General features: G+C 46.2%; 1 protein-coding gene across 1 annotated transcript in view; it reads right to left on the reverse strand.

Moving 5' to 3' along the window:
• Window positions 1-12,500, reverse strand: part of csmd2 (CUB and Sushi multiple domains 2) — a 398,565-nt gene that overhangs the window by 12,941 nt on the left and 373,124 nt on the right. The window contains 6 exon segments of the mRNA XM_062529179.1: window positions 1,074-1,147; window positions 2,055-2,228; window positions 2,636-2,809; window positions 4,878-5,057; window positions 7,052-7,228; window positions 9,454-9,636. Coding sequence (XP_062385163.1) covers window positions 1,074-1,147; window positions 2,055-2,228; window positions 2,636-2,809; window positions 4,878-5,057; window positions 7,052-7,228; window positions 9,454-9,636 — 962 coding nt within the window.

Raw genomic sequence — 12,500 nt, forward strand, 5'->3', positions numbered from 1 at the left:
AAGAGACAGAACACCACAAGGCAGACAGCACACATACAGTATATACAGTACATATATGACACCAGTGGGTAAGGAACACACACACAAACACACACACACACTATGTCTCTCTCCCTCTCTCTCTCACACACACACACACACACACACACACACACACACACACACACACATATGTATATGCAGGCAGGAACACAAACATACATACACACATAGAAAAACAAACACACACAACCACACATACACACGCACACATGCAGGCAGGAACGCACACAGACAAGCGCACACACACACACACACACACACACACACACACACACACACACACACACATATATACAAACCACCTGACATTCATAACGATAAGTGAGCTGGATCTTAATATCAAAGTGCTGTTCATGCATTATTGATGCCTATATGTCAGGACCGTGTAGTCGAGTGCCACGCCTATGAGCTCAGACATGTAAACATAAACATCAACACAAAGATCAAAATAAACAAAGGCAGCAGTCGACATGACTGCCATCAGAGTAAATGTGGACCGACACACACTCATAGGCAATAACACAGCAAAGTGGTGCCATACATGCTAAACATGACGTGACATACACAAGGAGTGGAGGCAGTGCACACACACACACACACACACACACAACCCGTATATGCATATCCTTTGCCTTGAACAGACTCAATGACAGACACAGACAAACACACATTACACACACACACACACATGCCCGGAGGATTTATATGATAGCTCTGTGTGTGTGTGTGTGTGTGTGTGTGTGTGTGTGTGTGTGTGTGTGTGTGTGTGTGTGTGTGTGTGTGTGTTGGCGAGTGAATGAAAAGAAAATCTAAAGAGCTGGCAAAATTCTGCTCCATATCAGCTGTGAAAGGAGCCTTGCTGAGAGGTGTAGGCAGCGCTTTATGTACCCGCCAGTGTCAAAGCGGCATCATCTCCGAGAATATTTGATTCATTTGACTGGTGAATTTAAATAAGGAATTCAAGTGTGTGTGTGTGTGTGTGTGTGTGTGTGTGTGTGTGAGAGAGAGTTGTGTGTGTGTGAGAGACTTACCTGAAAGCCTTGTGTGCTGTTCTGATTTCCAAACAGTGGGGTTCCTGGGTCCACACAGCTAGTGTGGCTGGGGTCTGGAACACAGAGAACCAAGAACATGTAGACCACATGAGCGATAAGAACATACTGTAAAACATAGAATATGCAGAACGTATGGAGAACACATATGCCATAGGACACAGAGAACATGCAGAACACATATGAGATGGGACACAGAGAACACAGAACATGCAGAACGTATGAAAAACGTTATGTGATTTAGGACACAGAGAACATGCAGAACACATATGACATGGGACACAGAGAACATGCAGAACGTATGCAGAACACATATGCCATAGGACACAGAGAACATGCAGAACACATATGCCATAGGACACAGTGAACATGCAGAACGTATGGAGAACACATATGCCATAGGACACAGTGAACATGCAGAACACATATGCCATAGGACACAGTGAACATGCAGAACACATATGCACACATGCAGTACAGTTAGGCTCATACACTTTTGAACCCATGCTACTGTACAGTTAATTAAAAAGAGGAATATAAAATCATCTTTTGGAAATTGATCTTAATGCCTTAAGGGAAAAAATGAGGAAACATCTCATCTTTAAGGACACCAATTTTCTTTGTGAATGAATAATGTGTCGTAAATAAATAAATGTCAATCCTTAAAATACAGGGGTCATAAGTATATGTTAAATTCCCATAGAGGCAGGCAGCTATTTCATGGATCCAGGATACTATGCATCCTGATGAAGTTCCCTTGGCCTCAAAATAGCCTCACATCATTACATACTGTACTGTACTCTTCATCATGTCAACAGATTGGCATGGTGCTTTTTTCTTCCAGTTAGTCTATTAGCCGGTTTGATGCTCATTGTGCATGTATGTGTGTGTGTGTGTGTGTGTGTGTGTGTGTGTGTGTGTGTGTGTGTGTGTGTGTGTGTGTGTGTGTGTGTGCCACCTCACCGATGCAGGAGGGCTGCGTCCCGCTCCATGTTCCGTCGTACTGACAGTAGCGCACCTTGGAGCCCACGAGCACCAGCGGGGTGTAGCAGGAGAAGTAGACGGGGGACAGGTAGGTGAAGCCACGGTCCTCACGCCGGCCCTGCGCAGGGAACCCGGGGTCTCCGCAGAACACAGCTGCACACACACACACACACACACACACACACACACACGTTAGGAAATGTCAAATAAACACTAAATACATACATGGATACAGAGACAAATGAAAGGGACCTGTGTGTGTCTGTATGTACACATATCCTTTTTGTATGTTTGAGCGTGTATGTCTGTGTGTGTGTGTGTGCATACGTGCGTGCGTATGTGCGCGTGTGTGCGCGTGTGTGTGTGTGTGTGTGTGTGTGTGTGCGCATGTGTGTGTGTGTGTGTGTGTGTGTGTGTGTGTGTGTGTGTGTGTTCACATGTGTGTGTGTGTGTGTGTGTGTGTGTGTGTGTGTGTGTGTGTGTGCGTGTGTGTGTGTGTGCGTGTGCATGCGTGTGTGTGTGTGTGTGTGTGTGTGTGTGTGTGTGTGTGTGTGACTCACGGAAACACTGCGGCTTCTCTCCGCTCCAGTTGCCTCCGCCCTGGCAGGTGAGCACGGTGGGCAGGGAGAGCTGGTAGCCCTGGTTACACGAGTAGCTCACGCTGGCCCCCCACTGGAAGTCCGAGCCCACCACCTGACCGTTAGGGATGCTGGGTGGAGCGCCACACACGATGGCTGCACAGGTGGAGGAGACACCACAGAGGAGAGAGGTGAGGAGAGAAGAGGTGGAGGAGAGTGGAGAAGGAGAGGTGGAGGAGAGGAGAGAAGAGGTGGAGGAGAGTGGAGAAGGAGAGGTGGAGGAGAGGAGAGAAGAGGTGGAGGAGAGTGGAGAAGGAGAGGTGGAGGAGAGGAGAGAAGAGGTGGAGGAGAGTGGAGAAGGAGAGGTGGAGGAGAGGAGAGAAGAGGTGGAGGAGAGTGGAGAGAGGAGTCAGAGAAGAGGTGGAGGAGAGTGGAGTAGGAGAGGTGGAGGAGAGGTGGAGGAGAGAAGAGAGAGAAGAGAGGTGGAGGAGAGAGCAGAGGTGGGGAAGAGAGGAGAGAGGGGAGAGGTGGAGAGAGGAGGGGAGAGGAGAGAGGAGAGGAGAGAGAGGAGAGAAGAAAGAGGAGAGAAGAGAGAAGGGGAGAGGTGGATAGAGGAGAGAGAAAAGAGAAGAGAGGAAAGGTAGAGAGAGGAGAGAGGAGTCAGGACACAGTTGGAGGAGAAAGGAGACCAATGGAGGGGAGAGGAGTCAAGAGGAAGAGAGACAAGATAGGTGGATAGGAGAAATGAGTCAGATGGAGAAGGGAGGAGTCAGTGCACAGGTGGAGGAGAGAGTAGAGAGGAGAGAGGTGGGGGTGTCATGTTGAAGACATACATAGGAGTCAGTGCACAGGTGGAGGAGCAAGTCTGAAGTCTGAACTTAACAATCTTTAAACATCTGACCCAACACCACATTTAAATGCCACACATATCTGAATGTTAAAACCATTTAGGCTTACTACAGCCTTGGTGTAGTGCATAACTTGCTTACTGTGTGGCATGCTAGCCCTAATTATGCAGAATTAAAGGTGAAGTCTTTGATCATGCTCTATTACACTTGAACACTTCACCTTTGAACCCAACAAGCACTCAGCCTCCATATGAATGCCTTCTCCCTTGCTGCAGGACTTATCACATTTCACAAGTGTAGTCCTGCACTGAGTCAGGGGTGAGCCTCTCAACCTCTCTGCCTAGAACCAGCTCCCTTTATTGGAGACGTGTTTGTTTACTTGTGCTGAGTTAATGAACAGCCTGATTGCTGTTATCACAGTCATTTGACTGGCTCCGAACAGGAGGTGTGTGTGTTAGCGTGAAGTCTCCACAGCGGGCAGGCTCGGCGCTTCACACCTCTCTGTTTGATGGCTTTGACAGAGCAGCGGAGCCTTCCAGCGCCTTTTATCAGGACGACAACAAAATATTCACCCAGGAACGGCGGGGCCTAATTAAAGCAGCCAGCACTCTTCTGTCAATCACTTAAAAAGCTAATAACTACCGCTGCTTTATGTGCAGTGTGTGCCTTCACAACGAGCCTGTCCAATCTCCACGAGCCTGTTCACGGGCGGAGGATACAGCACACGCACAATTATGCGTGGAGAGCGTTTGGGATTTGTCCAGCGGGGGTTCTATGTGGGTCACGAGTGCCTGTTTCTGTTCTCGTGTTCTGGTGTGACATCTAATTCCTCCCCGAGTGCCTGGTTCTGCAGCTGTTCCGTGGCAGGTCTGTGTACAGTCACTCAAGATAATGGGGCCAGTACAAGTTCTTCAGAGATTTTAATGAATGGCATAATGACATGCCATATTACGCCTAGTCCATTATGATCTGAGGCTCTGAAGAACCATTTCCAATGTGAAGAACCTTTTGTACCTGATGGTATGGTTCACCACAGAGTTTTGACTCCAATAACCATTTTTTATGAGGCCTTTCCATTGCATAGTATCAGCTCCGCTCGACTCGGCTCGACTCAACTCTACTCTACACAATTTTGGAGTGTTCGTTTTCCACTGCAATAAAGTAGCCCCATACGCTAGCCGATCGCCATAGCAACGCTGAAGAAAACAACTCTAACGTCAATAACATCAACCTCTGATATCACCTCAGCTCGCTGGGAATCTCATTGGAGGTGGAATGGAAATGGAAACCCCAAAAAAGTGAGTAAAGTCGTGCAGAGTCGAGGTGATGCCATACAGTGGAAAAGCCTCGTTAGCGTGTAGAACCCGGGCCGGTACCTTTGCAGAGGGGCTTGGTTCCGTTCCAGGTGCGGTCCTTAGTGCAGATGAGGGTGGAGGCGCGGTCGGCGTCCATGGTGAAGCCCGGGGCACACTGGAAGGACACGGAGCGGCCAAACGTGAAGTCTCCGCCCACACGGAGCCCGTTAGCAGGAACACCCGGATCACCACAGTTAATCACTACAGGGGGAGAGGGGGAGGGAGAGAGGGAGAGGGGAGAGAGGGAGAGAGAGGGGGATATAGAGATAGAGGACGTTAGCAGCTGGTGAGAGGACGTGGCTGGTTTGAATGACCAGAGAATCGTCATTCCTGATCCTGGATATACTTATTTTAAAGCTCCGTTACTGGACCATTCTTACATGATCACACCAAAATATGCGACAACAATGCGTACACCATCCCATTAAATATAACCGAGCTGAGAATAATAAACAAAAACATCCACCCCCTCTCCCTATATTGCTCCATTAGGCCAACACTCCAAGAACCAGAGAGAGAGAAAGAGAGAGAGAGAGAGAGACAGAGAGAAAGAAAGAAAGAGAGAGAGAGATAGCAGAGCGAGAGAGAAAACTAATAATTATTTTATAAATAATAAATATTATTAGTTCATTTGTTTACTTCCTCCCATCCCTGTTTCATCCATGTGATGTGGTACGCAGCCAACCCCAAATGATCTGGCAGCACTGTGCACTGTGCACTGTGCACTGTGTCATGGCCATGCCAAAACAAAGCAGCGCCTTGTTCAACTTCAATTTACATTTGAATGGAGAATGGAGAGTTTTAACACCCCATTATTAAAACAGATAGAGAGAGAGAGGGCAGTAGAGAGAGATAGCGCAACATTAGTAATATTATTTTGTTCTTATGAATTTATATAAACTCATGTTTGCACAGAATGAGAATGAGAGAGTGAGAGAGAGAGAGTGTGAGTGAGGGAAGAGAGGAATGCGGGAGGAGAGAGAAAGAACAAGAGAACACAAGGGAGAAAGAGGGCGAGGAGAAACAGAGAGAGTGAGAGAAGAGAGAGAGAGAGAGAGGGATGCAGGAGGAGTTCTGAGGGTCGGACTGTAGATGAGAGCGGAACCATACTAGAGCACCTGGTCATGTCTCTGTGTGTGTGTGTGTGTGTTCTGAGGGTCGGACTGTGTTTTTTTCCTGCTATCCGGAGTACATATCTCATTCACTTTTGTTTTTGCATGCAACACCCATTGTTAAAGGGATATTCCGCCATTTTTGGAAATACGCTCATTTTCCACCTCCCCTCGCGCAAAACAATCGATATTTACCTTGTTCCCGTTCATCCAGCCATTCTGTGAGTCTGGCAATACAACTTTTAGCTTCAGCCTAGCATAGATCATTGAATCGGATTAGACCATTAGCTTCTCGCCTGCTAGCTTCATGTTTAAAAGTGACTAAGATTTCTGGTAATTTTCCCATTTAAAACGTGTCTCCTCTCAAGTTAGAAAGTGCAATAAGACCAACTGAAAATGAAACCTGGCATTTTTCTAGGCTCATTTGACATGGAACTACACTCTCATCTGGCGTAATAATCAAGGCAACTTGCAGCTACTGGCACTACTACTGCTTGTTGTCTATGGGGACTATTTTCAGATGCTGCGTACAATATCACTGCGCCTATGGTACGTTTGCAAGTTGCCTTGATTATTACGCCAGATGAGAGTGTAGTTCCATGTCAAATCAGCTAGAAAAACGCCAGGTTTCATTTTCAGTTGGTCTTATTGCTTTTTCTAACTTGAGAGGAGACACGTTTTAAATGGGAAAATTACCAGAAATCTTAGTCACTTTTAAACATGAAGCTAGCAGGCGAGAAGCTAATGGTCTAATCCGATTCAATGATCTATGCTAGGCTGAAGCTAAAAGTTGTATCGTCAGACTCACAGAATGGCTGGATGAACGGGAGCAAGGTAAATATCGATTGTTTTGCTCGAGGGGAGGTGGAAAATGAGCGTATTTCCAAAAATGGCGGAATATCCCTTTAATGACGGATCCTTGGTTTGGTTCAAAACTGGTGGAAACGCGGGCTGGTTCACTAGATCAAGCTGATTCAAAGACTCCAGAACGGCAGCGGTTCACGAACGGGCTCGCTGTCCGTAGAGCACCTCCTTGGGGGTGTTTTGAGGGTCGGACTGGTTGAGAACAGAACGGAACCGTACCAGAGCACTCGGGCATGTTCCCCGTCCAGGTTCCGTTGACGGTGCAGTGGCGGGTCAGGAGGCCTGTGGAGTAGTAGCCCTCTCGGCACGCGTAGGTGATGGAGCGCGAGAACACCAGGCCCTCGTGGAACTGGATCTGAGCGTTCCGCGGAGTACCGGGGTTCCCACAGGACACCACTGAGGGAGAGGGAGAGAGAGAGGGAGAGAGGGAGAGCGAGAGAGAGATTAGTATTAGTGCTATTATTGATCTTGTCGTGGCAATAAAGCATTCTTGAATTGAATTGAGAGAGAAAAAAGGATCAAAATGCCATGGAGAGAGGAAGAGCAACAGGAAAAGACATAAGAAAGAGAGAGAGAGAGGGGGAATAGAAAGGAGAGATAGACAAAGAACAGAGAGTCGGTGAGAAATGAGACAAGAGGAGAGAAAGACAAACAGGAAAACAATCCAGAGAGGAAGAAGGAGAGGACAGGAGAGAGAAAGAGGGAGAAAAAGAAGGAGAGAGAGAGTGGAGAGAATATGCCACTCAAGGGAATAGATAGATAGAAAAGAGGAAAGAGAAAATAGATATGTGTGTGTGAGAGAGAGAGAGCAGCTGGTCCTTCTACTACAGGAAATAATCAGATCTGTTTCCTGCTTTCTTGAATTGAATGATTCACCTCATGCATCTAAACCAGGTCATTGCATCTGAATCCCTTATCCTGGATACATGCATTATTATGTGCGAGTATGTTTGTGTGTGTGTGTGTGTGTGTGTGTGTGTGTGTGTGTGTGTGTGTGTGTGTGTGTGTGACTCTTGTCCTTCAAATGGCACGGTACAAGTCTGAGGAGACATCCAATCCTGAGATATTTATGAATAAAGCATGAGGGCATCTCCAGACTCCAAAACAAGCTTTTTAGATGGAGTCTGGATGATCTACATAGCTTCCCACACGTGTGTGTGTTTGTGTGTGTGTGTGTGTGTATGTGTGTGTGTGTGTGTGTGTGTGTCTATGTGTGTGTGTGTGTGTCTGTGTGTGTGTGTGTGTGTGTGTGTGTGTGTGTGTGTATGTGTGTGTGTGTGTGTGTGTGTGTGTGTGTGTGTGTGTGTGTGTGTGTCACACTGGTGTCAAATATGTATATGTGCAGTCTGCCTTGTGGTGTTCTGTCTCTTCCCATTACATCATTCTTACATTTATACTGAGAGAAAGCGAGAAAGCGCGCGAGAGAGAGAGAGAGAGAGAGAGAGAGAGAGAGAGAGAGAGAGAGAGAGAGAGCTCCTACATTGAGTGCCACAGACAGAAATAAAGACACTTTGTGTGTGTGTGTCTGTGTGTGTGTGTCCGTACTTCTAAAAAAGTAAAAGACATGAACATAAAAAGGAGAAATAACATGTTGCAGCTGCATAACTATAAACTCTTAGGAGACAGCAACAACACAAACACACGCACGCGCACGCACACGCACGCGCACACACACATACTGTACACACAGACACACAAACACACACACACATGCACACACACACATGCACGCATGCATGCACACACACACACACACACACACACACACACACACACACACACCTGGAAAGTATAAGTAAAACAAAGTAAAACAGCACCTCTTCAAAGACGCAGTAATCAGCGACAGTACGGTGCACATGAAACAGGAACTAACTGTCTAATTATAGACTCCCACACCTTAGATTTCACCCAAAAATACTCTCAAAGACTCCCCTCTGTTTAAGGCTCTTTTAAAGCGAAGATGAAGGGGCCTCTGAGTAGCCAAACGTGGCTGTTAGACAGGCCTAATAACGGGGAGCCAGGCCTGCAGTTCAACAGGAGATGGGAATCAAACGAGGGCTGGGAAGCGCTCTCTAGGAGCCCATTAGAATGTGTTGGGAACGTCAATTATTGTGTATGCGTTCTTGGATCATTAAAATGAGGCAAATCCAATGCTATTGAGACCCACTGGCACACTGATGTGTGTGTCCACAAACGCGACACACACACATTCACATAAATATACACTGTCGTATGCACTAATGCACTCACATACAAATGCAAATGGACACACACACACACACACACACATAATAATGCATGTATCCAGGATAAGGGATTCAGACGCAGTGACCTGGTTTAGATGCATGAGGTGAATCATTCATTCAATTCAGGAAAGCAGGAAACAGACCTGATTATTTCCTGTAGTAGAAGGACCAGCTACAAACACACACACACACACACACACACACACACACACACACACACACACACACACACACACACACACACACACACACACACACACACACACACTCACTCACTCACTCACTCACTCACTCAGACACACACACAGGCACACACACAGAGAAAGAGAGAGACTAAACTCCCTGCTGGAGAGAGAGAGGAGTGTGTATGGTTACCGTGGCACTCGGGCTGTGTCCCGGTCCAGGTGCTGTTGGAGAGGCAGGTGCGCTCGGAGGATCCGGCCAGCACGTATCCCGGCTCACAGCTGAAGCGCACCGCACTGCCCACCGAGAACTCCTCCCCCAGACGGATCCCGTGCACCGGCACGCCTGGGTCTCCACACAGGCTCAGGGTCTCTCCTGAAACACAGCAACAGACCATCACACACACGGCACACACACATATACAGTACACACACACGCCTGGGTCTCCACACAGGCTCAGGGTCTCTCCTGAAACACAGCAGCAGACCATCACACACACACATATACACACACACGCCTGGGTCTCCACACAGGCTCAGGGTCTCTCCTGAAACACAGCAACAGACCATCACACACACGGCACACACACATATACAGTACACACACACGCCTGGGTCTCCACACAGGCTCAGGGTCTCTCCTGAAACACAGCAACAGACCATCACACACACACATATACACACACATATACAGTACACACACACGCCAGGGTCTCCACACAGGCTCAGCGTCTCTCCTGAAACACAGCAGCAGACCATCACACACACACATATACACACACACGCCTGGGTCTCCACACAGGCTCAGGGTCTCTCCTGAAACACAGCAGCAGACCATCACACACACGGCACACACACATATACACACACGCCAGGGTCTCTCCTGAAACACAGCAGCAGACCATCACACACACGGCACACACACATATACACACACAGGCTCAAGGTCTCTCCTGAAACACAGCAGCAATGGACAATCACAAAATCATCAAAATCTACTACAAGGGTAGTGCAGGGGTTTCCAACCAGTGGTGTGTGTCAAGCATCCCTGCTGTCAACTGACTAAAGAGTAATGGTGAAGCTTTGTGTGTGTGTGTGTGTGTGTGTGTGTGTGTGTGTGTGTGTGTGTGTGTGTGTGTGTGTGTGTGTGTGTGTGTGTGTGAGGCCCATTTTGCTTCCATCCCTGTTATGTGTCCTACTGTGCGCCTCTGCTGCTTTTCTGGAGCGGCTAACCCAGAGAGTCAACGCACAGAACAGATGGACACACACTTCACCTGGTGTTAATCTGGCCTGGACCTTTATCCAGCACCAGCAATGCAAACTGAAGTGTGTGTGTGTGTGCTGTATGTGTATACAGTACCCTCCAGAATTATTGGCACCCTTGGTAAAAGTTGACTAAAATTAGGTATAATAAATTATCTTTAGGTGATTTATTGTACTCCCACAATGAAAACAATGAGGAAAAATATACCCTGCAAGGCAAGCAAATTTATTCTGAGAAAAAGGAAAATCTCATAAAGAAATAAATATTTTTAACAAAAACAGCTTGCTCACAATTATTGGCACCCCTGAAACATATTATGTACAACATTTAACAAGAGCATTTTCCTATGTAAATGCAACGTTTTAAAGTAAATCAGAGTGTCTGTGAACTTTCAGAAGTAGTTCATGACGTTCTTTTTCACTATGGTATGAAAATGAAGTCACTCAGAGGCTAAATCCTCTAGTCATTTTTCAACATTGGAGAGACAAGAGAATACACTCAATTGAAATAAAAAGAAATTGTGTTGACATTTGTAAGTAAGAGAATGTCTATGGAAACTAGGTATTTTGTTGAAAATGCCTATATGTCCAGTTAAAATGATGATTAAAAGGTTCTAATCATCTGGAAATGTGGCAAACATGCTTGGACAAAGACCCATGGCTATTTTGCTCCCACGCACAGTATGGAGGATGGTATGATAGGCAAAAAATCCATAAGAACCACTGTTGAGAGTTAGAGACAAAGCTATCATCTTGGGGTCACCAAGTCCCCCCAAAAAATCTTCAAAAGTGACCTCACTGCTAATAGATTATTTAGACAGCATGTCAGGTTAAAACCAGTAGAGTCATTTAATGAACAATGTAAATGGCAGGAGTTACTGAATGGTACCATGACATGTCTGGGAGTGTGGTCTATTGTCAGATGAAAATAAAATGATGCTCTTTTGCTAAAAACACTTAAGGTGTCTTTGGCTTACATAGAAGAATGACTATGCTAAAAAGAACCCCATGCCTAATCAGAATTATGGTGGAGGGGCTGTGCTATTGTGGGGCTGTTTTAATTCCCAAAGGCCTTGGGAACCTAATTAAGGTGCATGGCATCATGAACACCAAGAAAAACCTGAACATTTTCAAAGGAAATCAAACAATCTCTGCCAAGGCCCTAAAAGTTGGTCATGATTGGATCATTCATCAGGTCAATGAACCAAAACAAATGCACAGATCAAAACAAATATGGTTTACTGAACACAAAATCAAGCTTCAGACATTGCCATAGCAGTCCCCTGATCTAAACTCCATAGAAAAACAGTGGAATGAGTCAACGAGAAGAATGCACAAGTGTGGACCTAGCAATCTGGACGATCTGGGGAGGTTTTGTAAAGATGAATGGTCTTAAATCCCTAACTTTGTATTCTCAATCTTTATGGGGTGTCAGAGAAGAATATTACATGCCGTTTTATTGACAAAGGGAGGTTTAAGAAGGTATTATAAGTAGGGGTGCCAATAATTGTGAATGACGTGTTTTTATTAAAAACATTTATTTCTTTATGAGATTTTCCTTTTTCTCAGAATAAATCTGCTTCCCTTGCAGGGTGTATTTTTCCTCATTGTTTTCATTGTGGGAGTACAATAAATCACCTAAAGATTATTTTTTAGACCTATTTTTAGTCAACTTTTACCAAGGGTGCCAATAATTCTGGAGGGTACTGTATGTGTGTGTGTGTGTGTGTGTGTGTGTGTGTGTGTGTGTGTGTGTGTGTGTGTGTGTGTGTGTGTGTGTGTGTGAAGGGGTGGGCTGGTAATTGACTGCGGGTAAGCGCTCATGAGGGGCGGCTAAATCTCCCTCCCCGTCATCTGGTCCCCCCTCTGCCTCATCTGCTGCGCCGTCTACTTTTGATTCAATTATTTTGTTTGTGCTCTTACAAAACACTCCCCGGCCCCCCGCACTCCACACACACACACACACACACACACACA

This window comes from Sardina pilchardus, chromosome 24 (assembly GCF_963854185.1).
Source record: "Sardina pilchardus chromosome 24, fSarPil1.1, whole genome shotgun sequence".
Classification (NCBI taxonomy): domain Eukaryota; kingdom Metazoa; phylum Chordata; class Actinopteri; order Clupeiformes; family Clupeidae; genus Sardina; species Sardina pilchardus.